Raw genomic sequence first — 27,086 nt, 5'->3', positions numbered from 1 at the left:
GCTTGGCCACGCCCACACGCAAAGAACGTTAAAATTTACAGAAAAAAATAAAATAAAACAGAAAACATCGCTAAAGTAATTAATTATAAGTCAAAAATTACATTATTTATTATCAAGTACAGATTCAAACTGTAGTAAGCGGGAAAGACGTTTTACAGATTAAAAAAAAAAAATAATTAAAATAACGTAAAAAATATAATAAAAAAATAAGATAAAAAAAAAAAGAAATAAATTTGTTATCGTCTTAAAATAACTAACATTAAATAAAAAATAAGATAATCGTTATTCGTAGTACAAAATAATTAGACTACTTTTACTATATAAATTTAAACTAAATATATTAGGGTGACCGGAATTTAGAAAAAAAAAAAAAAAAAACCTGGGACATCCCCGGTGTTTTTTGGTTGTTGTTAATAATAAAATTGTGAATCGAGTGCGTAATTAAGGAACATTGTTATACAGAGACCATTTATAACTAACATTTTCTTTGTGTTTTGGTCGTTTTTAAGAAGATTTTTTGTAATTTACCTAAAGAAATGACAATTTATCTTGTTAGCAGGGACCAAATTGGTCAAAAATAGGGACACGTGGAACATTTCTTGTATAAAACTGGGACAAATGACTTGTTTTGGATAAATCCACTGGGACAGGGGACACAGGGCTCAAAACTGGGGAAGTCTAGTCGCTCTAGATTACGGTATTTTTTATTTATTTATTTATTATTTATTTATATATATATATATAAATGTGTATTGTATAACAGTAGTCGTGTTGTACATGAGCTCAGAGTTTCGTGTAGAACAGATCAGTCCTTCAGTCTTTGAGTCTTTGAGAGTTTGAATCTTCCAGTTCTTGGTGTTTTCTGGTGGCGGACCCCGCTCAGCTCGCGCGCTCGTGTTTCTGTTTCGTGGCTCGTGCAGTTGACGCAGAGAGCGTCACGCACGAGGAGCAGACGCAGCGGCGGCACGTCCTCGTGGAAATAAATCTTTATTTTGTTTTTACGTGGCAAAACGGATTTAATTTAAAGCTCGAAGGATGCACGACGAGACGTTTGACTCGACTTTAACAGGTGAGTTTGGATTTTTTTTTTTTTTTTTCGCTCCTCCTCTTTTATTCGCTGCTTCTCCGCTAATGTTACAAAACCGAACGCAAATATCAAATCAGTATTTTTTTGTCTGTTTACGTTTTTACAAAATACACTCTAATTTAGTCCATTTCTGGTTTTATTTCAGTTTTTTGCATAATAAACTCATAATATTCGGTGTGCAGTTTCCCGTGTGACGTGGGTTTGTTTTTCTTTACAACAGCGTAACAAAGCAGTAAATCGTGTTGTAAAGTAGTAGTATTGTGAGTAGTATTGCAGTAGTAGTAGTAGTACTGTAGTATTCTCTGTGAACCTGGTGACTCGTGTTGCAGACTGACGAGGAGGAGGAGGACCTGGACCTTGGATCAGACCTGGACTTCCTGCGGTTTTGGCTCCAGTTTTCCTTCCTGCACAGAGGGGCCCCTCGCTGGAGTATGTACCACACACACACACACACACACACACACACACACACACACACACACACACACACACACACACACACACACACACACACACACGCACACAAAATAAGATTATCAGCACATTTATGATGCTCTCAAGTGTTCGCCTCCAGAAAAAAAGTCCACATGAATCTGAAAACGGAGAAATACACAGAAAATCTGAGTATTTGCTGTTTTTACAAAGTTTTACCTACATTTATACAATATCAGACTTTTTTAAATCAGTTGTACGTCGTTTATTAATCAATTTATGTTTTTACTAAAGCAAATTTGTATATATATTTTTTTTAATCAGTCAAGGTTAAATGAAGAATGTTACACTGGGAAATCTCGTCAATCAGTCGCTTTAAAAAAAAAAAAAATTTAAGAAGCACATTCAGAAACACTTTATAATAACCACACTTAAAGCTGCATTGTTTAACTTTTCTGGTGGAGGATCTCTCAAATGCTTCGTCTGGAATGTTCCACAGTACGGCGTTAAACCTTTCTATCTCCACGGAGACCAAACCAGACCAAGCTCCAGGTCAGATCTGTGGAGAGGCGAGCCCGCTCACACTCACAATGTCTGTTTTTCTAAGTGTTTTTGAGCTTTAAAGCCACTTGTAACTGAATAAATGTCAAGTCGAGCTGTTTAATGTCACACCGAGGAACATTCCAGACAGAGCAGTGACGTATCCATGGAAACAAGCAGCTGACAGGCCCACAATAAACCCTGAACAAAAAACAAAGTCATTTATCTTGTGAGCTTTAATATTCTAATGTTCCCTCCTCACAAACAGAGCTGGACTTTTGTGTTCGTGTTTTGTTTCATTCACATGTTTCATTAAATCTTTATTATTCGTTTGTTTACATCTGAAAAGGTCAAAACGCTCTGTTCCACCTTGTGATGTCATGAAGTGGTGGTTTAACAGCAAATGAACAGCTCCTTTGCCTTTAGTTCAGTCAAAATTCCACTGACAACTCCAGGTCTGAAATGATCCGAATGATTCTCGTGAAGGTGTGTGGAGTTTTAAAAACACAGTGGAGCACTTTCTTCCTGTACCACCACATGATGACATCACGAGGTGGAACAGAGCGTTTTGGGGTTTTTTTTCAGTTTGAGAGAAGAACTCGTGCTAAATGTGCAGGTTTGTGTGTTAAACTTGTGTGAATGAAACAAAACAAAACTCCAGGTCTGTTTGTGACGAGGAAACGACGTCAGAACTCACAGATTTTTATTAAAACTTAATTAAAGTGTAGTTATTATTTTATTATTAAAAGGTCATTCATTACCACCAAGATCTTGAGAAGTTAAAATGAAAAACTGAAATACAAGAAGCAAGTTTGTGTTTTGATCTGAGAGAAGAACTCAGACTAAAATGTGTGAATGAAACAAAAAAAACACAACTCCAGGTCTGTTTTTGATGAGGAAACCACATAAATTAAGTTTTTGCTGTTTACTGTACAATATTTCACGATTTCCAAATCTCACGGTACAATATTTATTGCGAGATATTTTGTGGAGGCAACAAAATTGTGAATATTCTTCTTTTTCCTCTTAAAATGCCTTGACAAAACTTAACTCAAAGATCTAAGATTTAAAAGTGTTAGAACTGTTGTTTCTTCTTGTCTTTGCACTGAAATGGAGCAAAGGATCATGGTCTATGTAGTTCTCTCTGTTATTTTTGCTATTGCTGGACCGTAACAATGAATTTAAGCAAAGAAACTTGTGATTCAATATTATTTACAGACTTCTGACGATACGATATCCCTATTAATAAAGTTTAAATTGTATTGTAAATATTAAAAAGTGGTTCTGAACACTGTAGTCACATGACATTTGGCTTATTTTATATTTTGATGTAAACACACACTTTTAAATTTAACCTTCTTCTTTCTAAACACACTGACCTGCTGTTCTCTGGGTTAATCCTCTCACTTTGTCAAAACTAAAACTGCTGTTGTATTTTTGTTTTCTGAAAGTTTTCCGAAAGCGTCACATTTCTGGGAGTTCACCGCTTTGTGTTTTTTGTCTTTTATCAAATGTGAAATCTGAGCCGAGGGTCAGTGTCGTGTTAATAATACTTCCTTTACTCTTTTAAAATGTGAAAAAGGATTAATTCTAAAGAAAAATCTTAAAGTGACAGGTTAAAACTCTCACTTTACATTTTCATATTTAAGATTTTACTAGAATTTTTGCCTAGTTTGATTTAATTAGACATTTATTTTAGTGAAGTTTTATTACAATATGACCATAATGTAAACAAAGGCCAAAACGAGTCTAGATTACACAATAATTATGATTAAACTAATAAAAATAAACAACAACAGCTTTATTTTGTTAAAAGAAGGTTTAAGCTGCTAAAAAAATCACTTTCCATGTGCAGAAGTTGTCTCTGTGTTTTGGAGTTTTCTGTTTTATGACACAGGTACAGGGATTCTGTTTTAGTCCACAGCTTTATGTCTTATATTTTTTTACTTTTTCACAATTTTCTTTTCACAAACTCACACTTAACTGATGTAAAAATATAACAAATATTTACAAGTCAGAATTAGAAAAACACACAAACCTGTCACATGCAATTTAAAGTTAAAATCCTGAATTTAAAACCAGTGTTTTCTTCATGATCCATTTTGTTGTTTGCAAACTGCACTTGTGTGTGTGTGTTTTGAACAGTTGTGTGTTTGTGTTTTGAACAGTTGTGTGTTTGTGTGTTTGTTTTGAACAGTTGTGTGTGTGTGTTTTGAACAGTTGTGTGTGTGTGTTTTGAACAGTTGTGTGTTTGTGTGTTTGTGTGTTTGTTTTGAGCAGGTGATGAAGCCTCAGGAGGTTGAACTCATCAGTGAAATCTCAAAGGTAAAACTCTCCCCTCGTTTATTCTCCTCAGCTCTGAAAGAGACACAACACAAAAAACACACAACGCACAAAATAACAAAATAACACACAATATTACAGCTGCCGGACTGTGGCTGCTGCACCTGTAAACATCTGATGGACAGAAACAGAGGAGCTCAATATATAAATGTAAACATCTAGTTGTTCATTTGTGAATAATACTGATGATGTTTTAGTTTCAGACAGAGACAAACTCTCTGCTGTTTTACACTTTTGTGTTTTATTGATTCGTTCCTTAGAGTCAGAAAATAAAACTGATAAAAAACACAAGTCTGAGCAAAGAGAAACGTAAACACAAACTGCTCTTGTTCAGCTGACAGGGACTGACAGGGACTGACAGCTTTATTAAAAAAAGGTTGGATTTTGTGCTGAATTTTGCCTAAACTTTGTCTCAGTTCAAACTCCTTCAGTTTAGTTCAGTCTAAACTGAGCTCGGCTGCGCTGAGCTCGGCCCGTTGACTCAAACTGTTGGTCGTGTTTGGACCCCGGAGACGCTCGGCCTCCTCCACACCTCAGAGTGTCCCCGCCCACACGCCCCGCCTCCCCTGTGTTCGATTTTCCTCCGACTCCCACGTGGACTTCGAATTTGACGTCACGTCCGAGCTTCAAGTGTTTGATTCTGTTTGGTGTGTCGGACTCCGTGGATTATGATCATGAATATTCCCTCATTTTATGAAAACGCTGAAATTTGCACTTCATTTTATGTTATGGTTTCTCTTTCGTTACAAGCTCAGGGACGTTAATGCCCGTTAAATCGAGTATTTGTTCTATGTTATTAGGTTCTTTTTTTCAGACCTGGAGTGTTATTTCATCCCTGACAGTCTGGACTGTTCACTAGCGTCTTCCTCAGAGTCACGTGATGTTGTTGTGTCGTGTCTGGTCAGTTGATTTAAACAGGTTTTGGCGCTGTCTTCCTACCGGTGGAGGCAGGACGACAGCGCCACCTGCAGTCCCACTTCCTCAGGACAGTATCCCAGGTGTGTGAGAGTAAAAAAGCCCCTCATCCCGGTTTACAGTCCTGTGGGCACGTTTCCGTATTTCGATTGCTTCTTTAATCCAGCGGCGATGTTTGTTTTCCTCTGTCCCAGTGATGTTTGCTCCGTCCCAGTTCATAACGTGGTTCTCTCTTTTACACTGGTCAGAAACGGTCGATTTGAGTTGTTCCTGTTCTGCTTTGTGTTTTGTTGCTCGTGTTTCGCCTTCGCTGTTTCCTTCTCGCCTTCTGTTCTATGTTCCTTTTTTCGTGTACTGAACACCCTCCCTGTTTCCCCGATGTATGTTTTATTGCAGGACATGCAGGATAGTTCGTATATTACATTACATTTATGCTCCGGTTCTACTTTGTCTTTCAGATGGACGAGTAATTATCTGAGTTTTCTGTTCGGTTTCACTCATGTGTTGATATTGTGTTTTTTCATTGCCCTCTGTACTTTTTCTGTTATGCCCCTGATGTATGGTAATGTTCCCATGCCTGTGCTCATTTTTTCTGTTTTGTTTTTGTTTCTCTGGTTCTGTTTTTCTTTCTCCTTAACCTGTTGTTTCCCTTTGTTTATTGCCATAATAGTATTTGTTCAATATCGGCCTCACCACAACCCGACTCCCAAACCCACAGGCAGAAATACAGACGCGGTAAAGTTCTGCAGTGACACGAGCGACTGAAACTGTCATTTAAACACAATAAAAACACTTCATATTTACACGTCACATTGGGCTGAATCTTTGCTCGGTCGACTTTTTCCATCACCGAGCTCCGAGTCGCGCCGTCCCAGGAAAAGGGGCGTGTCACGTGTCACGTGTGACAGTTTTGTCTTGTGTTTGTTGTTCGTCTCGTTCTCTCCGTAGCTGCAGAGGATGGTGTGTGAGCTGAAGGTGGGCTTCAGCAGCGCCCTGTCCGAGCTCAGTCAGATCCAGAACTCGGACTCGTGTCTCAGGGACGAGCTGGAGGAAAACGCCCGGAGCTGCCACAAGAGGGCGCACCGCCTGGAGACGCTGGTGCAGGCGCTCAGGGTAACAGCACCTTTATAAAACACGTTTAACACAGACAAAAACACTTAGTCCAGGTCAGTCTGACTGTCTCATGTTAAACTTAAACATGCACGACTCGTTTCCGTGGAGATGTGATTGTTTTGTCTGTAATGTTCCACAGTGGGGCTTTAAATTGAAGCCGCGGGTCGTGTTCTCGTGTTCTGTTCTGTTTCCAGGAGGAGCTGACGGTGATGAGGGTTCAGATCCTTCAGTTGTACAGCCACAGACACAGAAACCCCCCCAAACCCCCAGACCGGCAAGTACCAGGACCAGGACCAGACCAGGACCAGGACTAAAACATGAACTTAACTGGGCGAAGACAAACCAGACCTGCAGCGCAGGATTAAATCATAAATATAATAATCGTATCTGTACATTTTCTTTAAATCTGAATAAACCTCAGTCTCTCTCTCGTTTGTCTTAGTCTCCCTCCAGAACCAGATACAAGTCCAGACCCGAGTCCAGACCCAAGCCCAGACCCCGGACCAGCTCTAGACCTAAACCCAGACCGGGACCAGGACCTAAACCCAGACCCGGACCAGGATCCAAACCCAGACCAGAACCAGGATGTAGACCAGGACCAGGACTTGGACCCTGTGAGGTCTCAGTGCTGCTCCGGGTCCAGAGGGAAACTTCTGCTGCACTGTTTCCTGCAGGGACTGAAGGCCGGACTCAGCCAAGAGACAGGTCCAAGAACAATACTAATACTAATACTAATACTAATATTACTACTACTAATACTACTACTGATAAAAATTATCTGTGTTTACTAGTGTGGAACCAAAATGTGATTGTTCATGAGTTGTGTTTGTTGTGTGACTGTAGATCAGTGTGTGTGTTTCACCAGAAAAACAAGAAACAGGAATTATTTTATATTTATTTTGTATGTTATAATTAGTTTAATTAATAGGGATTATCTGGAAAACTATTCATATTTGACTCTACAAATGCAGAGAATTATAAATAGATCATAATTTTTCTCCCGTCGCTCGAGCTCCATCCTTCGCGGAGTTATGACCAAAAACACATTGACATTGGATATTTTGACCTTCAAGTGACCTTGACCGGTTTCAACCTGTAACATCCAGTGTGCTCCGGTTTTGTGTGTGCCAACTTGTGTGATGATTGGGTGAATATTTTAGGCCGCCGATGGTTCAGAAATTGCTGATCCTTTATAATGGAGTGACCTTTCAGTTGACCTCAAATGACCTCAGATCGTCACCAAACTTTTTTTGCGGCATCAGGCATGAGGGCTTGATCCACGTACCAAATTTGGTGACAATTGGTCCATAAATGGCGGAATTATAAATGTTACAGTATATTAATTAATATTTGTACAGTGTTTTTCAAGACACAGTTTAAGAATTTAACATTTAAGTCAATTTAAAGCGTCATTCACACTTTCACACACTTCATCATAACTGGGACTAAACCTGGACTTAACCTAGAACTAAACCTGGTCTAGTGTTTCCCTGAATAAAGACTGACACTTAAAGGTTGTATGGAGGATTTTTTTTTTTAGTTTCAAATTGTCATTGAAAGTTTAAAATACCATTACAGAGACGCAGCAGCTTTGTAATTAAGATGACCAAAAAAAAAAAAGAATGAAAATGTATCAACAGTGGACGTGTTGAGGACAGATAAACATCAGCCAATAGAAAACGAGGCTGCCTCATTTTCTATTGGCTGTTAGGTTGTCAATCAAACTTTCTATGTTTCTAGTGTAACTGACTCGTCGGTGCGCGGGGATTACATGGTTTATGCAGCGGTTCTTAGAGATTTTTTCAAAACTGTCACTTCCTCGCATTTTGCAATTTTGCAATTTTGTTGTGACGGACGAGAATCCACGACCAGTTCGCCGCAAAAGAAAGTCCGTTTTTGAGGTCGGTGAAAGAAGAAGAGAAGAGGAAAAGGAGCAAAGACAAACTGAGGTGATTCTTGGAGATTTCTTCCAGCGACGGCGCGAGTGAAGCAGACGAAGGGTCTAAAAACTGATGTGTCGGTCGCTAAATTACTTCTAGACAGGAAACTTCAACAGTAATTCTGACTGTAAACAAACGTGATTTCTAGAGTCAGGAGGCGGGAGGAGGAGGTGTTTCTACTGAGGAGCTGTGGAGGAGGAAGGTGGTGTCACACATGCACAACATTTGGAAAAGGACGGTCGCTGTACTTCACTTCTCTTAAAAAATCCTCTATACAACCTTTAAACTGGTGATTTTTGGGTTTAATGTGAATAAATCCTCCAATCTGCTGTAAGAGCTAAAAGGAAAACAACATACAGAGTTTAAATACAAATACACAAAACTTTGATTATTATTTACATTTGTCTTGACAACAACAAAGATAACAGACACAAAATTATCCAAAAGAAATATTTAAATCAATAACAAACGTTTTGCCGTTCTCCATGTAAAGATAATTAAACGTTTTTACACTAAAAGGAAATACGCCTTTCAAAATAAAAGTGCTAAACATAAAAGGTTAATGGTTAACAACAGAAAATAGAGTGTTTTTAACCAAGGCAAATTATAAACTTATATTTACACCAGGACTAGACCAGATCTAAACCAGGACTAGAACAGATCTAAACCAGGACTAGACCAGATCCAAACCAGGACGAGAACAGATCCAAACCAGGACTAGACCAGATCCAAACCAGGACGAGAACAGATCCAAACCAGTTCTACATCGAGACTAAACAAGGATCAGAAGAGTCTCTTTTCTAGACTAGAACATGCAAACTTACTGCAAGCAGAGTCGCCTCTCCACAGATATGACTTGTGAACAGACACATGAAAATTTATTTTCCTTCCAGGCAAAGCAAAGACAAGAAGGATTTATCGAAAAGTTACACAGTGCATCTTTAAATCCCGCTCTTGTATATTTCCAGTGACATAATTAGGCTCTAAGGTCAGGACTGAACTGTACTTGCAGACGCCCGACACCAGGTGGCGATGCAGCTGCTGCACTCGGAGTGGGAGTACGTCTCGACCCTGAACCAACTCTACGAGAAATACAGAAGCCCCCCGGACCACCACCTCTGCCCACAGCCCTAGTGAGTGTCCGGGTCTACGGGTCGGGTCAGGTCGCGTCTACGGGTCGCGTCTACGGGTCGGGTCTGCGGGTCGGGTCTACGGGTCGGGTCTACGGGTTGGGTCAGGTCGAGTCTACGGGTCAGGTCTACGGGTCGGGTCTACGGGTCAGGTCAGGTCGGGTCTACGGGTCGGGTCTGCGGGTTGGGTCTACGGGTCAGGTCGGTCTGGGTCAGGTCGGGTCGGGTCGGGTCTGCGGGTCGGGTCTACGGGTTGGGTCAGGTCGGGTCTACGGGGCGGGTCTACGGGTTGGGTCAGGTGGGTTTACGGGTCGGGTCTACGGGTCAGGTCAGGTCGGGTCTGCGGGTCAGGTCAGGTCGGGTCTACGGATCGGGTCTGCGGGTCGGGTCTACGGGTCGGGTCTGCGGGTCGGGTCTGCGGGTTGGGTCTGCGGTTCGGGTCTACGGGTCAGATCAGGTCGGGTCTACGGGTCGGGTCAGGTCGGGTCTACGGGTCGGGTTTAGTTTATTTTAGTTTCTTCGGTCAGTTAACTTAATCATACGTCATATTACAGTGATTTAACACAGTAATGATCCTTTTTATGCATTTCACTAAAGTTATTCTACAGAGCGAAGGGTGGAGGGGTCACAACAAACACAAACACAACAAAAAGCCACAACGGAAGTGACCGTGGGACTCTATTTTAATGCAGACGCCACAACACAAACGCAAATGCCACAACACATTAAAAAGCCACAACAAAAAGCCACAACACATTAAAATGCGACAACAAAAAGCCACAACAAACCCAAAAAAAGCCACAACGGAAATGACTGCAGGACTCTATTTTAATGCAAATGCCGCAACAAATACAAATGCCACAACACAAACGCAAATGCCACAACACATTAAAAAGCCACAACAGAAGTGACCTCGGGACTCTATTTTCCGACGGACCGATCAAGCGGCAAGTGAAGAAGAAGAACTACAATGTAAAGTAAACAAAAGTAAAAGAACGGAGAAAGTTGGAAACGTAAGTAAAAGTAATTTATTGTTTTATCATTATTCGTTTCACATTGTAGTTCTTCTTCTTCACTTGCCGCTCGATCGGTCCGTCGGAAAATAGAGTCCTGTGGTCACTTCCGTTGTGGCTTTTTAATGTGTTGTGGCGTTTGTATTTGTTGCGGCGTTTGCATTAAAATAGACTCCTGCAGTCATTCCCGTTATGGCTTTTTTTGTTGTGCTGTGGCTTTTTGTTGTGTTGTCGCATTTGTATTTGTTGCGGCGTTTGCGTTTCTTGTGACCCTCTCGGCTTCTGTAGTTTAGGCTGAATTTGTTTTTTTTATTCAAATTTTTATTGACAGTCCAACAGAGACGACAGTTACAAATCACAAATGTACAATTTTCTTTTTTCCTCTTCATCGTTCTTCCTTGTACTTGGTTTCTTTCACTTCACATATTTCTCTACTAGAGGACTGAACATTTATTTATTATTTTTTCCCCCTTTCCTTTAAGAAAACAAAGTAAAATAAAAAAAAAAGAAAAGAAAAAACAAATATTTGAACGTTTGAGTAGCAGTGGACAGGGAACGTCACTGATGTTCCCTTTTTTTAATTATTTTTTTATTTTCGGGTGCTAATAAAATCTTTCCATAGTTTCCAGGCTGAAGTTTTAACTTTTATTTTGCCAAAACCTGTGAACACAAAGAACAGGAGACGAGACACAGAAATATTTACAGGAAACAACACAAAACAGGACAAAAGTTTCTCAGCTCATCCAAGTCTCAGAAGTGAAGAAGTAAATAGATTTTATATGATGTTAATGTTCTAACAGGTTTTCTTTACATCTGTGTGTTGTGTTTCTGTTCCAGTCAGACGTTCGTGGCGTTTGTGGAGCAGGTTCTTCAGCGGCAGCTTCTCTTCAGAAACACTCTGCAGGAGCGACTTTCGGCCGAACACTGGAAATCTCTGATCGGAGACATTCTGGTCCAGCTCATCGGACACAACGACGTGAGACGCAAACAAAATCACAACAACATTTAGGAGTTCATATGTACTGCACTGTACTGCCTCTCAGGTCATTTAAAGCTCCACTGTGTCACTTTTCTGTAGTGGGAGGTGTTGGAGGTCGCTTTTTTTGCAATGTTCCACAGTGAAGCTTTAAATGTGTGTGTTTTATTTCCTCAGTGACAGGAGTTTTCTGGGGGAGGTGTTGGGGTCTGGACTCCCCCTGCTGGAGGCTCAGAGTCACTGCGTTTAATTTTCAAACTATTATAACGACGACACAGGAGTTTTTTTGTTTTTTTGTTGTTGTCTTGAAAATCTTACAGAAAAGTTACACAGTGCAGCTTTAAATAAATACACTCTGTCTCCCTGCTTCCCTTTGGCACATCAGCTGGTCCTGGGTTTTATTTTCCTGTTTTATGCGACTTTTCAATGACTTTTTCTTGTTCAAAAGACGTTGTTTTGAGTTGTTAATCGCCGTGGCAACGGTCCTGATTTTTGTGGTTCTGTGGTTTCAGTCGTCCTCAAACTTTTCGCTCCACGGACCAGATTTATGTCTGACAATATTTTGAGGACCGGGGGCTCCTGTTTTAGCTCTGTTTTAGACCTGGTTTTAGTTCTGGTTTAGTCCTGGTTTAGACCTGGTTGGGTCCTGGTTTGGACCTGGTTTGGACCTGGTTTAGTCCTGGTTTAGTCCTGGTTTTAGTCCTGGTTTAGTCCTGTTTTAGTCCAGGTTTTAGACCAGGTTTAGTCCTGGTTTAGTCCTGGTTTAGACCTGGTTGGGTCCTGGTTTAGACCAGGTTTAGTCCTGGTTTAGACCTGGTTGGGTCCTGGTTTAGACCAGGTTTAGTCCTGGTTTAGACCTGGTTGGGTCCTGGTTTAGACCAGGTTTAGTCCTGGTTTTAGTCCTGGTTTAGTCCTGGTTTAGACCAGGTTTAGTCCTGGTTTAGTCCTGGTTTAGACCTGGTTGGGTCCTGGATTAGTCCTGTTTTAGTCCTGGTTTGGACCAGGTTTAGTCCTGGTTTAGTCCTGGTTTAGACCTGGTTGGGTCCTGGTCCTGGTTTAGTCCTGGTTTAGTCCTGGTTTAGACCCTGGTTTAGTCCTGGTTTTTAGACCAGGTTTAGTCCTGGTTTTAGTCCTGGTTTAGACCTGGTTGGGTCCTGGATTAGTCCTGTTTTAGTAGTCCTGGTTTAGACCAGGTTTAGTCCTGGTTTAGTCCCGGTTTAGACCTGGTTGGGTCCTGGTTTAGTCCTGGTTTAGTCCTGGTTTAGTTCGTTCGTGTTTCGTGGCCCGGGTGTTGGTTGTAGATCTGCTGCTGTAGAGTGTGGGGGGGCTGCTGGTTCTGCTGCTGCGGGGCGTGTGTGTCAGAGGGGAGAGAGAGTGCGTTTATCTTCACTCTGATGTTCTGCGTTGGGTTTCAGTCTTCGTTCTCGGACATGTACCTGGGCTACACCACCACTCTGGCCTCGTTCCTCTCTCTGGAGTTCGGCCGCCTCAGCCAGCAGATGGCGCACTGCCCCAAAACTCAGGTCTCCAAACTGTAACCTCATGTTTAAAGATAATACTCCCTACAACCGTCCCGAGCGTGACGGAGCTGACCCGAGTCGTGTTTGTGTCTCAGAGCGGTGACCTGGAGCGAGAGGAGATGAAACTTCTGTCGCTGCTTTTGGCTCCAGTCTCCAGGATCCACGGATACCTGAGCCACATCCAGGTCTATAATACTCCCTACAACTGTACAACTCACTCTCATGTAACAGATAATACTCCCTACAACTGTACAACTCACTCTCATGTAACAGATAATACTCCCTACAACTGTACAACTCACCCTCATGTAACAGATAATACTCCCTACAACTGTACAACAACTCACCTTTATGTAACAGATAATACTCCCTACAACTGTACAACAACTCACCTTTATGTAACAGATAATACTCCCTACAACTGTACAACTCACCTTTATGTAACAGATAATACTCCCTACAACTGTACAACTCACCTTTATGTAACAGATAATACTCCCTACAACTGTTCAACTCACCTTTATGTAACAGATAATACTCCCTACAACTGTACAACTCACCCTTATGTAACAGATAATACTCCCTACAACTGTACAACTCACCCTTTTATAACAGATAATACTCCCTACAACTGTACAACTCACCTTTATGTAACAGATAATACTCCCTACAACTGTACAACAACTCACCCTTTTATAACAGATAATACTCCCTACAACTGTACAACAACTCACCCTTATGTAACAGATAATACTCCCTACAACTGAACAACTCACCCTTATGTAACAGATAATACTCCCTACAACTGTACAACTCACCTTATGTAACAGATAATACTCCCTACAACTGTACAACTCACCCTTTTATAACAGATAATACTCCCTACAACTGTACAACAACTCACCCTTATGTAACAGATAATACTCCCTACAACTGTACACAACTCACCCTTATGTAACAGATAATACTCCCTACAACTGTTCAACTCACCTTTATGTAACAGATAATACTCCCTACAACTGTTCAACTCACCTTTATGTAACAGATAATACTCCCTACAACTGTACAACTCACCCTTATGTAACAGATAATACTCCCTACAACTGTTCAACTCACCTTTATGTAACAGATAATACTCCCTACAACTGTACAACTCATCCTCATGTAACAGATAATACTCCCTACAACTGTACAACTCACCTTTATGTAACAGATAATACTCCCTACAACTGTACAACTCACCCTCATGTAACAGATAATACTCCCTACAACTGTACAACTCACCTTTATGTAACAGATAATACTCCCTACAACTGTTCAACTCACCTTTATGTAACAGATAATACTCCCTACAACTGTACAACTCACCCTTATGTAACAGATAATACTCCCTACAACTGTACAACTCACCTTTATGTAACAGATAATACTCCCTACAACTGTACAACTCACCTTTATGTAACAGATAATACTCCCTACAACTGTTCAACTCACCCTTATGTAACAGATAATACTCCCTACAACTGTAACTCACCTTAATGTAACAGATAATACTCCCTACAACTGTTCAACTCACCTTTATGTAACAGATAATACTCCCTACAACTGTACAACTCACCCTTATGTAACAGATAATACTCCCTACAACTGTTCAACTCACCTTTATGTAACAGATAATACTCCCTACAACTGTACAACTCACCCTTATGTAACAGATAATACTCCCTACAACTGTTCAACTCACCTTTATGTAACAGATAATACTCCCTACAACTGTTCAACTCACCTTTATGTAACAGATAATACTCCCTACAACTGTACGACAAGACTGTATTTCTATATTTTATTTTTACTTGTACATTTACATTTATTTCTTATTTGAGAAATCCCTTCTTATTTTTGTTACTTATTTAGAATTTATTTTTTTTATTTTTTTCATTAAATTTTTTATAATTTACTTTTTTTCTTTGTTATTATAAATTATTGTGACGTGTGACTCCTGTGTCCAATTCATTTCCCTTGTGGCTCAGTAAAGTCGGTTTAAGTCTAGATCATTTTTTTTTTTTATTGTTTCATGGTCGTGTTTGTTGTTTTGTTCCAGAGTTTGTTGCAGTGGACGGGGAAAGATCATCCCGACTGCAGCCTCCTGCTCGGGTCGGAGCGAGCGCTCAGGTCCCTCCTCAACCAGTGTCACCAAATCCTGGAGCGCGACGTCCAGTGGGAGCAGCCAGGAGGGGGCGCCACCAGGTCACGTCTCACTTTCACTTCATTTACTTTAACTGTGGGAGAACTGTAGAAGAAATATCAGGAATAATAATAATAATAATAATAATAATGAGAAACAGGATCATCCAAAACACAAATGAATTTAACACTGTTATTGGATCTAAAAGCAAAAAGAAAACACTTTAGAAAATGAGGGCAGGTGGGGGCTGTTTTTTAAAGACTTTAAACAGTTTATTCTTATTATTATTATTTATGCTGTTGTTGACCTGGACCTGAGTGTGGTGTTTCGTTTCTGTGTGTTTTTTTTACTCAAATGATAAATAAATTCTGATTCCGAGTGTCTGTGCTGCAGTGACGCGGTGGCGCCCTCTGGTGGAGGCTCTGGGAACAGCAGAGAGGACAAACCCGGAGCAAAGAGGTGATTCCAAGAGACTAAAGCAGGACCACGTCTCATTTCTGTTTCCTTGCTTCCTCGAGGAGAGAGGAAGAAAGGAAAAGAGAGGAGAACAGAAGAGGAGAAGAGGAAAGGAAAGGAGAGAGGAGGAGAAGAGAGGAAGAAAGAGAGGAGAGGACAGAGGAGGCGAGAGGAGGAGAATAAAGTTTGATTCTTTTCTCTGGCGTTTGCTCCTGAAACCTCCTCAGATTTACTCCTTTGTTCTGTGTTTTTCTTTGGGACGATTCTTAAAAACGGAGGATTGAGGAGAAGAATCAAGGAGGAGGAAGCAAGGAAAGAGAAATGAGACTCGGCCCAGATCAACCACCACTGATCTAACCACTCGTCTCCTTCTTCTCCTTCTGCAGAGACAAAGCGGTTCTTACAAACGGGACGTGTCCGTCTCTGCGAGTCGAGTGTTTGTCCTGCAGCCCCGTGCGACGAAAATCCACCGCTCCCCCCAAACCCCCCCACGACCCCCCAGAGACTGCCCCCACTGCCCCCCCTCCGTCTGCTCGCCCCCCGAGACCCGCCTCAGTGCTGGGGCGAGACCAGCGACTCGGGCCAGGGCACGTACCACAGCCACGCCACGGCCGGCGCCGCCGCCGAACCGCGAGACGCCGACACCGACGCCGACGACGACACGTTCGATTATTCATCTGTGACGACCTGCAGCCCGGACGGGACGCTGCGGCGGGACAGTGCAGAAGAAGAAGAAGAGGAGGAGGAGGACAGCCACGTCCCGGTGCTGCTCAAACCCCGAGAGAGGACGGTGAGGGCAGCTCCACTTGTCCACTCAAATGTTACACAGTGGAGCTTTAAGAACATTTTTAAAAACAAACTTGAAAATCTGTCAAACTCTGACGCACTTTTCCACCTCCTCAGGTTTGTTTGCGATGGCAGATTCCACGACTGACGCCGCATCCGCCGCTCAGGAGGACGGGGGAGGAGGGGGGCGGGGCCAGGAGGGCGGGGGAGGAGGGGGGCGGGGCCAGGAGGCTGGTGACGCTCATGACGGGGTCCCCTCCTCTGCACCCTAAAAGTGCTTTCAGACCGATTTGGGACGACGCCACGAAACAGGTACAACAACAAACAACTTTAAACCCACCGAGAGATTAAGTCGTTTTTAAAGTAACTCTCTTCTCTCTCTTCTCTCTCTTCTCTTTCTTCTCTCTCTCCTCTTTTCCTCTCTCTTCTGTCTCTCTTCTTCTTCTCTCCAGTTGGACTTGTCTCCGGAGAGAGAGAGTCGACAGGGTTTTGTCCCGATTCAGGCACCGAGGCCGAGTTTCCACCTGTTCAACTCTCACAGAGAAAATCTACGGTGAATAAAACACGACTCAGGAGAATCTGTGGGAATTTACAAGAAAAATACAGTTTGGAGCAAAAGAGAAACACAAACACTCACACACACACACACACACACACAGGTGCATTTCACTGAAAGTCTCTGTGAGACTCTGTGTCTTTAATAAGTGAAACTCTAAACTCTAAACTGAGAAACTCCAACTCAGACTGAGTCCTGAGGATCAACAGGAACTGGACCAGATGTATATAAAAAATGTTTTGTGTGTTTTTGTCTTTCAGTAGACGGTAAATGAAGTTGAGATTATTTATTTGACTAGAGCAAAATAAATTAATAGAAATTTGGGAATGGAAAATAAAAGTGTGTGTGTTTGCTGCAGGTGTTGAGTCGGTGGAGCAGGTGGAGGCTCTGGGAAAAAGGATCAAAACTTTAAACACAACAGACTCCAGACGCTCCAAAGACGTAAAACTGAACAAGGAAAAACACACAGTTAAAAGGCCAAAGCGACATGTTTCAGCTCAACTGTTCTTCACCAGAGCTGAGACTGAAGCCCTGAGTTTTACTTCTTTGTTGTGCCTGGATTCTCTTGTGTTTAACGAAATTTGTGCGTGTTGCAAATTTGCGACTAGAAACAAAAGTTTACAAAAAGTTCTTTGGAAGTTTCTGCAGACGCACGAACCGACATCAGAGGAACGCAGCCGCTGTCTCGGATTATATCTTAATCCAAATGGTTTGTTGTGTATTTGTGATAAGTCGGCGTTAAGGGGTTAATTTGGAAACTTCAGACACAGGTGGAACTGTCACACCTGGAGAAACATCTGCGTCTTCTGATGGTTCAGGTGAAGTGTGAAGTGTCACTCAGCTCCACATGATCCCAGACTCCATTTTAAACAGACCATAATTCTGTCAGGTCTGATTTGAGGTTAAATCTGATTAAACTGTTTTTGTTTCCAGACAGAGCCTCCTGCAGCAGAGAGGAGCGCCCCCTGGAGGAAACCAGAGCAACACCAACACGGGAGCCTCGCTGTGGGACGACAGCGACAGCGAGGGCCCCTGCAGCACCGTGTGAACACAGACTCTCAGAGAGGCGTTCTCAGACACGTTCAGACCATCTGGAACTCCTGAAGATCTCGAACGCCCAAAGATCTCGAGCACCCAAACATCTCGAACACCCGAAGATCTCTAACGGCTGAAGATCTCGAACACATGAAGACCTCGAAAACCAGACGATCTGGAACTCCTGAAGATCTCAAACACCAGACGATCTCGAACACCCAAACATCTCGAACACCCAAACATCTCGAACACCCGAAGATCTCGAAAACCAGACGATCTGGAACTCCTGAAGATCTCAAACGCCCGAAGATCTCGAACACCTGAAGATCTCAAACGCCCGAAGATCTCGAATGCCCTGAGATCTCAAATGCCCGAAGATCGTAAACACATAAAGATCTCGAACGCCCAGAGATCTTGAACACCTTAAGATCTCGAACACGTGAAGATCCGAACACCTTGAACTGCGGCTGAACTGGAGAAACCTCAGAACCCGGCTCCTAACGTCCCAGTGAGGTTTTTGAAGAGTTTGTTGATGAAAAACGTTCCAACATTTGTTTTTTTTGTAACGCATGAAGAAAAACAAAACTGTTGAACTTTGGACTTTTTGTTGCTTTTAGATTTTCTGTTGATTTTAGAAACACACTTGAAAATAAATGAATCGCTGAACTTGGTCAAAACGTTTTTTTCTCTGAATGTGTTTGATTAAAGAAGCAAAACAGATAATGAAAAGGTTCAACATTTGGACATTATTTTTCAAACCAGTGAATCTCCCGTCGAGTTTTTCTGAGGATTTTCTTGTGGGTTTTTGATTTTTATTTCTATAAATGATTTAATAATTATAAACATAAATACATAAACCCCTATAAGGTCATATTGTTTTATTCCTCTTCATGTCTGGATTCTTTGTTTTAAATTTCATGACTTTAAACATTAGAGGAGTTTTGGCCCAGTGTGCATCATGGTTGCTATGGTAACAGTCATGATTTCCAACCACGATGTAAAATTTAACACATAAAAATTGCCAAACTGGGCGATTTTTGCGTCTTTGTGGTGTGAAATCTTAAATATAATGATCTTAAAGGTGCACTGTGTAACTTTTCTGGAACAGACCCGTGTCATTTTGCACAGAAGGAGGTTTGGGTCCTGACTCTGAAGTCGAAACGTCCCGAGGTTTGGACTGGTGAAAGTCTGGTCTGGCTCTCGGGCTCCTTCCCTCCAACTGACATTTCAAAAAGTTTTGTTTTTAGATTCAGAAAAGGCGTGAGTTTTGAAGGAAGCTTCTGGTTCAGAGAAAGAACGAGTGGAAATGATGATGGAGACGATCTGTGCTGGTTTAGACCTGGTTTAGACCTGATTTAGAACTAGTTTAGTCCTTATTTACCAGCTGGTTTAATTCTGGTTTAGACCTGATTTAGTCTTGGTTTAGTCCAAGTTCAGTCCTTTTTTACAGCTGATTTAGGCCCAGTTTAGACCTAGTTTAATCCTGGTTTAGTCCTGGTTCAGACCTGGTTTAGACCTTGTTTACAGCTGGTTCAGTCCTGGTTTAGTCCTTAGTTTAGACCTGCTTTAGTCCTTGGTTTAGATCTGGTTTAGTCCTGGTTTAGACCTGGTTTAGTCCTAGTTTAGTCCTGGTTTAGTCCTTAGTTTAGACCTGCTTTAGTCCTTAGTTTAGACCTGCTTTAGTCCTTGGTTTAGTCCTGGTTTAGTCCTGGTTTAGTCCTGGTTTACAGCTGGTTTAGTCCTTAGTTTAGACCTGCTTAGTCCTTGGTTTAGATCTGGTTTAGTCTGGTTTAGACTGGTTTAGTCCTAGTTTAGTCCTGGTTTAGTCCTGGTTTACAGCTGGTTTAGTCCTTGGTTTAGACCTGCTTTAGACCTGGTTTGGACCTAGTTTAATCCTGGTTTATTTCCTGTGGTGTGTCCAGACTCTTTTATGGGACGTTTCGGTTTTTAAACACCATCACCTGCAAAACTCAACTTTTACTTCTTATTTATTTTTTGTGGTTTTTCCGTAGCAGCAGCATTATTATTATTATTATTAAATTATTATTAATCGGCAAAGTTTGTGACGGAGGGAACGATACAAGGAAAAAAAAAAAGGCCATTCTTTACAAATACAAATTATTTAGTTAGTGTATACATGGTTTTATATACACGGTATCCACAACAAATATACAATTCATAGTGTGTTTGTTCTGAACATGACATAGGCAACTTTATTTTTGAGCATTTAGACACCATCTGCGGATTCTGTAAAGTAGAAAACAAAATTAAAAGGCACATCCGATGCAATATGGGTTATTTTCAGTCTGTTTCCGTAAAATCTTTCAAGCTGAGAAGAGAGAAAGGAAAGAAATATCGAGAAGTTTGTTGTCGTTGTTGTTGTTGTTGTAGTTCTAGGAGGAGCCACTAGAGGGAGCCGGTTTGTTTTTGGTGGTGGCGGTGGGGACAGGTGGGAGGGGACAGGTGGGCGGGGACAGGTGGGCGGTGGGTCTCGGTTTGACATCCTTCCAGTGCTGAAGTTTGAAGTTGAAGCACAGTGTCATTGAGCGTCATCACGAGTCTGTTTTCCCGTCGCTGCCGGATCCGTCTCTGCCGGATTTGCGTCAAAAATTGTGCCACCATCTTGGAAAGTCGCATCAACACGTTACAGAAAAAGAAAAACAAAACCACAGTCGTTTAAGGTACAGTTTGTAACTCTGTGAGGAAATGGAAAGATAAAACCAAACACTTCGGAACATTCTCCAGAAGCCGGACTGCGGAACATTATCGCCAAAACAACAACATTTCCATGGAAACAAAAAGAAAAAAACGCCTCCTCTGGACCAAATAATATGAGTCACTAACACAAGGAAAAAAAAACAAAAGCTAATATTTTGGGGCTGAAAAGTTCCGTACTGTGGCTTTAACCTGTCACCTGCCGTCACTTTAAACTTAAAAAAATCCACCAAACATGTTCAAGAAAAGTAATTTTGATCGTAGAAAATCATTATTTTACATTTTTTATTTTAACATTTGTAAAAATTTGTAGTACTGGTTTAGACCTGGTTTAGACCTGGTTTAGTCCTGGTTTAGTCCTGGTTTAGTCCTGGTTTAATTGTTATTTAGACCTGGTTTAGTCCTTGTTTAGAACTGAATTAGTCTTGATTTAGACCTAGTATAGTCCTGGTTTAGTCCTGTTTTAGGTCTAATTTAATCCTGAGTCGAATCTGGTTTTATTCTTGTTTCAATCTGTTTAGAAATGGTTTAATTTTAGTTTAGTTCCTGGTTCAGATGTGGGTTTTTTGTCTTGGTTTAGGCCAGTTTAAGTCCTTGTTTAGTCCTGGTTTAGACCTGGTTTCATTCTTGGTCAGACCTTTTTTTGGCTTAGTTTAATTTAGTTTTAGTTTCTAGTTTAGACCTGATGTAAAACTAAGATATGATTCAAATTAGTTCTAGTCTAATCCTTCTTTAGACCTGGTTGGAGTCTTGGTTTAGTCCTGGTTTAGTCCCGTTTTAGGTCTAATTTAATCCTGGGTTGAATCTGGTTTTATTCTCGTTTCAATCTATTTAGAAATGGTTTAGTTTTGGTTACGGTGTGGGGTTTTTTGTCTTGGTTTAGACCAGATTAAGTCCATGTTTAGATCTAGGATAGTCCTGGTTCAGTCCTGGTTTAGACCTGGTTTAGAATTAGTTTAGTCTAATTTTGTCCTGGGTTAGTCCTAATTCAGTTTCACACGTTTTAGTCCTGATTTAGACCTGATTTAGTCCTGGTTTGATAATCTGGTTTCATTCTTGGTCAGAAGTTTTTTTTGGATTTAGTTTTGTTTAGTTTTAGTCCCAGGTTTAGTTCCGAGTTTGGACCTGGTTTTAGACCTGGTTTAGACCCAATACAGGCTTAGATTAGTTCTGGTCTAATCTCCAAATCTTTGGGGCTAAAAAGTTCCATACTGTGGCTTTAACCTGTCACCTGCCATCACTTTAAACATCCAACATGTTCAGAAAAGTCATTTTGATCGTAGAAATTAATAATTTTACATTTTTTATTTGAACATTATTGGTTATATTTTCTTCCTTTAGTTTGTCCTGTTGTGATCGGTCGATGCCGCGCGTCTCAAATCCCCGTAACAAAGTGCAGATGAACCAAAAACGAAAAAAAAAATCTGTTTCAAATATCAAACATTAATACGACAAGAAAGTGCCAAAAATTAAACAAACTCAAGAATAAAGTCGATTTAATTGTTTTTAACCAACGAAACCGACCGGACTCAACGGCACGAGTACGACTCAACGGAGCTTTTTCGTTGATGTTATTTGGTATAAAGTGCTAAAAACTGAAGAAAATCTTGTTGAAAATCACCACTTTTTTCATGACTGGATTATTTAAAATGACTGGAGTTTTGGGGTTAAAAACTCGTCGTTCTACAGTTTTTCTCAGGACAGTAAAAGCCTCTGGAGAGTCAAATTCACTGTTTAAACTTTTTTACGACACTGAAACAAGAAAATAAAACAGGATTATCTAAATTCATGTGAGCACAGAGATTTCAGAACAGATTTTGGATCCAATACCATTAAAAAAAAGTTTCAGAATCAGGCAGGTTTGTTTATTTGTTTGTACAGTTTCCCAAAGTTTTCAAAAATGTGATTGTGTTTTACAATAACTACACCTTCATCAGAGCCTTAAAGCTGCACTGTGTCACTTTTCTGGTTGGTGTTTTGCTCGTTTCTATGGAGACGTCGCTGCTCTGTCTGGAATGTTCCACAGTGTGACTTTAAACAGCTCGACTTTACGTTTATTCAATCAGAAATCGGAAAAACACCTAAAAAAACCATGAGTTCTGACTGTGAGCGGGGTCGCCTCTCCACAGATCTGACCTGGAACTTGGCCTGGTTTGGTCTCCCATGACGATAGAAAGGTTTAATGCCACACTGTGGAACATTCCAGACAAACATCTACATCTTTCAATCGTTTATTCAGAATGATTCAGACTTAGAGGCGATAAAAAGTCCAATGTTACGTAAACATTTTGTTTGGTTCACGTGTTTGAGTAACTCTGCTCCACCCCGTGATGTCATGAAGTGGTGGATAATTTGTTTCATCAGATTTTTAATATTTGAAACACCGTTGAATTTTTTTTTTAATCTGAAAAAACATGTTTGAATTATATTTTTTCTAAATTTGAGTTAATGAATATATATATAATTTTTAAAAATAACAACAACAAACATGGAGATTTGACGCTCACTTTTTTCCGAAAATCCTTCCCAATATGAATTGCACAATGACCAGAAGTCCGAGATTCGTGATGCATGTATAAAGGTGTAGTTATTAAAAAAAAAAAACAAAAAAACTGAAATACAAGAAGCAGATTTGTGTTTTGACCTTTCCAAGATGGCCGACACTTTGCCGCGTGTTTTCGTTAAGACTCGGCTCCTCCTCGGTTTTCGCGTCTCCGTGTCGTGTCCTCGCGGATATTTCTTCTTCTCCAGTATTTTCAAAGTTTGTTTTTTTTTCCATTCAAATGTGCAAAAGAAGAAGAAGAAGAAGAGTAGAAGAAGAAGAAGAAGAAGTCCCCTGGCTATTTCTCCCCTCGTGTGTTTTTAAAGGCAACGTTATTATTTCGCGGACCATAATTCTGACAATCACAGTGAAGTTCATCGTAGGGGGATTCAGTGTTGCCTCGGTACAATGTTAAAAAACAAAATCAAAAATCCCTTTTCCCCCTGCATAAAATAAGACTTTGGCGATAGTTTGTTTTTTGTCGATACAAACGTCTCTCCGGTCACACAAACTGCCTTCAGAGTTCAAAAGTCTGGTGTGAGTCGGACCAAAATGCGTCAATGCCCCGAAAATAAAGCAGTTGACGGGTTGAGGCTACAGAGAGAAAAGTCCAGCGCCGCGGTCGGAGTCAAACATTCAAAAAGTTTCGTGTTTTTTTTTTTAGATCCAGAAAAGATGCGGTTTTGAATGAAGCTTCTGGTTTCAGGAGCGAGCGGCTGGAAACACGACGACGGGAATAAACAGAAGCAGGACGAGAAGATCTGGGTGGGTTTAGTCCTGGTTTAGTCCTGGTTTAGTCCGGGTTTTAGTCCGGGTTTTAGTCCGGGTTTTAGTCCGGGTTTTAGTCCGGGTTTTAGTCCGGGTTTTAGTCCGGGTTTAGTCCTAGGTTAAGCTTTATTTAGACCTAGTATAGTTCTGCTTTAGAATTGATTTAGACCTCGCTTAGTCCTTGTTTAGTCCTGATTTAGTCCTGGTTTAGTCCTGGTGTAGACTTGGTTTAGACCTGGTTTAGTCCTGGTTTAATCTTTATTTAGACCTAATATAGTCCTATCTTAGACCCAGTTTAGTCCTTATTTAGAACTGACTTAGTTTTGATTTAGACCTAGTACAGTCCTGGTTTTAGTCCTGGTTTAATTTTGTCTTGGTTTGGTCCTGGTTTAGTCCTTGTTAGTCCTAATTTTATCCTGGGCTGAATCTGGTTTTATTCTTGTTTCAACCTGTTTAGAAATGGTTTAGTTTTGGTTTAGTTCCTGGTTCAGATCTGTTTTTTTAAGTCCTGGTTTAGACCTAGTTTAGACCTGGTTTAGACCCAATACAATGTTAGATTAGTTCTGGTCTAATCCTTCTTTAGACCTGGTTTGGAATCTCAGTTAAATCCTGTTTTAGTCCCGGTTTAATCTTGATTTAGACTTCGTATAGTCCTGGTTTAGAACTGGTTTAGAACTGGTTTAGAACTGGTTTAGCCAAAATTTAGTCTTGGTCTAAATTTATCCTGAGTTGAATCTGGTTTTATGTTTTGTTTAGAAATGGTTTAGTTTTGGTTTAGTTCCTGGTTCAGATCTGTTTTTTTTTGTCTTAGTTTAGACCAGTTTAAGTCCTTGTTTAGACCTGGTTTAGTCCTCGTATAGAACTGGTTTAGTGCAGTTTTTTCCTGGATTAGCCCTAATCAGTTTCACATGTTTTAGTCCTGATTTTAGACCTCGTTTAGACCTGGTTTAATTCTTGGTCAGACCTTTTTATGGCTTAGTGTTGTGTAGGTTTAGTTCCTAGTTTGGACCTCATTTTAGACCTGGTTTAGACCCAATACAGACTTAGATTAGTTCTGATCTAATCCTTCTTTTGCGTCTTGGTCAAATCCTATTTTAGTCCCGTTTTAGTCCCGTTTTAGTCCCGTTTTAGTCCCGTTTTAGTCCCGGTTTAGTCCCGGTTTAATCTGGTTTTAGTTTTGTTTTAGTCCTGGTTTAGTCCCGGTTTAATCTGGTTTAAGTTTTGTTTTAGTCCCGGTTTAGTCTTGTTTTAGTCTCGTTTTAGTCTTGTTTTAGTCCGTTTAGTTTTGTTTAGTCCTGGTTTAGTCCCGGTTTAGTCTGTTTAAGTTTTGTTTTAGTCCCGGTTTAGTCTTGTTTTAGTCTTTTTTAGTCCCTTTCTAGTCCCGTTTTAGTCCTGTTCTAGTCCCGGTTTAGTCCCGTTCTAGTTCCGGTTTAGTCCCGGTTTAGTCCTCAGTCCTGTACTTGGCGTGAGGACTCACACTTGGTTTGCTTCGTTCCTAAAAAATCTTTGTTTTTCGCTCCAAACGTTCAAACCCGCTTCCGTTTATTCCGATCGCGCCGTGATTCGCCGTCAGCTCGTCGACTCGTTGCTCTCGTTCGTCGGGCGCGTCGAAACGGGCGCCGCGCCGCGTCTCTGGACTCGTCGTGTGTGGGCGGCGCTCGGTCGGCGGTGATTGGCTGGCACTCCGGTGTGTCTCATTCTCATTGGCACAGAGGGTCGTGAAGAAGGCGGAGCTACTGATCCCCTGAGAGGCACAGCGAATGACAGAAGAGATGGAAGAGGCGGGCGGGGCTAAGACGGGCCAATGAGGAAGTGTCCTTGTCAACGTTTTTGTTTTTTTCTTTTCCCGACTGATCAGTAGCTTTAAGTTTGAAATTTACAAACACTCGCTTGGTGGGCACGGCGCCGGGAACCAGCTCGGAAAAACAGCCCGAGCGTCCGGAGTTTACCGCAGTTTTAGAGCTCGACGTCGCGATTTAACGAGTTCTTGTGCAAAATTTAAACTCATGGATCGTAAACGTTTGAGAGAAAACTGAAATCTGACGCTTTCCGGAACATTTTACGCACAAACTCGCCGATTGTGACGGTTCAGTCTTTGTCATTTCCACGTAAAACAACAGGTTCTTTTCACGATCACGTCACAAAACCCGAAAACGTTTGGAAACTTGAGGATGACGATTGTGGATTTGCGAAAATAACTGACAAAAGAAAAGAAAACTGAGAAAATGACCCGGTTTACTTCATCTAGACGTCCCAGTATTCTTCTGTTCCTTTTAGAAACTGCCTATTTAGATCTAGTTTGGTTTAGTCCTGGTTTAGATCTTGTTTAGACCTTATTTAGAACTAATTTGGTGTTGATTTAGACCTAATATAGTCCTGGTTATGTCCTGGTTTAGACCTGGTTAAGCCAAAATTTTGCCCTGGTTTAGAACTGATTTAGTCTTGGTTTAGATCTGGTATAATTTGGGTTTAGTCCTTGTTTAGAACTGATTTAGTCTTAATTTATACCTAATATAGTTCTGGTATAATCCTGGTTTAGTCCTTGTTTAGACCTTGTTTAGACCTTGTTTAGACCTTGTTTAGGTCTAATTTGTTCCTGGGTTGAATCTGGTTTTATTCTTGTTTGACAAAATTTGGGAAAACTGAGAAAATGTCCCAGTTTTCTTCATCTAGTCGTCAAGAGACCAAGTTTAGAGCTGGTTTAGTCCCTGTTTAGTCTTGATTTAGACCTAGTATAGTCCTGGTTTAGTCCTCTAGATGTCACTGTATTCTTTCTTTTATCCTTTTATAAATTGCCTTTTCATTTTTTGTGTTTATAATTAGTTTAATTTAATAAAACTATGATCCGAGTCCCGTCCCCCGTGTAAATCTTCAGCAGGTTGTGAAAACTCTGCTGCTGAATTCACAGTTTTATTGTTTTATCACATTCTCAGCGTCGGGAAGAAATCCACCGGAACTCGTCATCCGCATGTTTCCAAACGTTTTCCGATAAACGAGAATAGATCTTGTTGCCCTCGTGTACGAAAAATGACAC

General features: G+C 40.9%; 3 protein-coding genes across 3 annotated transcripts in view; all 3 read left to right on the top strand.

Annotated features, from left to right (window-relative positions):
- Nucleotides 1-19,940, top strand: part of crip1 (cysteine-rich protein 1) — a 116,379-nt gene extending 96,439 nt beyond the window's left edge. Inside the window, exon 5 of the mRNA XM_055159166.1 lies at nucleotides 19,928-19,940. The gene's annotated coding sequence lies outside the window, so the exon portion shown is untranslated. The remainder of the gene's footprint in view (nucleotides 1-19,927) is intronic.
- The window catches only part of LOC129410510 (zinc finger protein 271-like), a 688,773-nt gene that overhangs the window by 527,204 nt on the left and 134,483 nt on the right, over nucleotides 1-27,086 (top strand). The gene's annotated exons all lie outside the window — the stretch shown is intronic.
- LOC129410503 (uncharacterized) lies at nucleotides 440-16,989 on the top strand. The gene is made up of 16 exons (XM_055158813.1): nucleotides 440-697; nucleotides 850-1,069; nucleotides 1,417-1,516; nucleotides 4,340-4,384; nucleotides 6,266-6,430; nucleotides 6,625-6,704; nucleotides 6,873-7,135; nucleotides 9,383-9,503; nucleotides 11,351-11,489; nucleotides 12,905-13,012; nucleotides 13,105-13,194; nucleotides 15,111-15,256; nucleotides 15,588-15,653; nucleotides 16,037-16,440; nucleotides 16,554-16,748; nucleotides 16,889-16,989. The coding sequence occupies exons 4-15, from the start codon at nucleotides 4,343-4,345 to the stop codon at nucleotides 16,706-16,708; spliced, it is 1,779 nt and encodes a 592-aa protein (XP_055014788.1). The 5' UTR covers nucleotides 440-697; nucleotides 850-1,069; nucleotides 1,417-1,516; nucleotides 4,340-4,342; the 3' UTR covers nucleotides 16,709-16,748; nucleotides 16,889-16,989.

The sequence above is a fragment of the Boleophthalmus pectinirostris genome, unplaced genomic scaffold (assembly GCF_026225935.1).
Source record: "Boleophthalmus pectinirostris isolate CB_2022bp ecotype Guang Dong unplaced genomic scaffold, ASM2622593v1 HiC_scaffold_10, whole genome shotgun sequence".
In the NCBI taxonomy this organism is placed as follows: domain Eukaryota; kingdom Metazoa; phylum Chordata; class Actinopteri; order Gobiiformes; family Gobiidae; genus Boleophthalmus; species Boleophthalmus pectinirostris.
Note: the sequence above shows the minus strand (reverse complement) of the source record. Positions and strands in the feature narration are given on the sequence as shown.

Bases quoted from the DNA above. Each gene is read 5' to 3' on its own strand.
- LOC129410503 (XM_055158813.1), top strand. From the start codon at position 4,343: ATGAAGCCTCAGGAGGTTGAACTCATCAGTGAAATCTCAAAG. The intron at 6,431-6,624 runs GTAACAGCACCT...TTCTGTTTCCAG, and splicing joins CGCTGGTGCAGGCGCTCAGG to GAGGAGCTGACGGTGATGAG. The intron at 11,490-12,904 runs GTGAGACGCAAA...GTTGGGTTTCAG, and splicing joins AGCTCATCGGACACAACGAC to TCTTCGTTCTCGGACATGTA.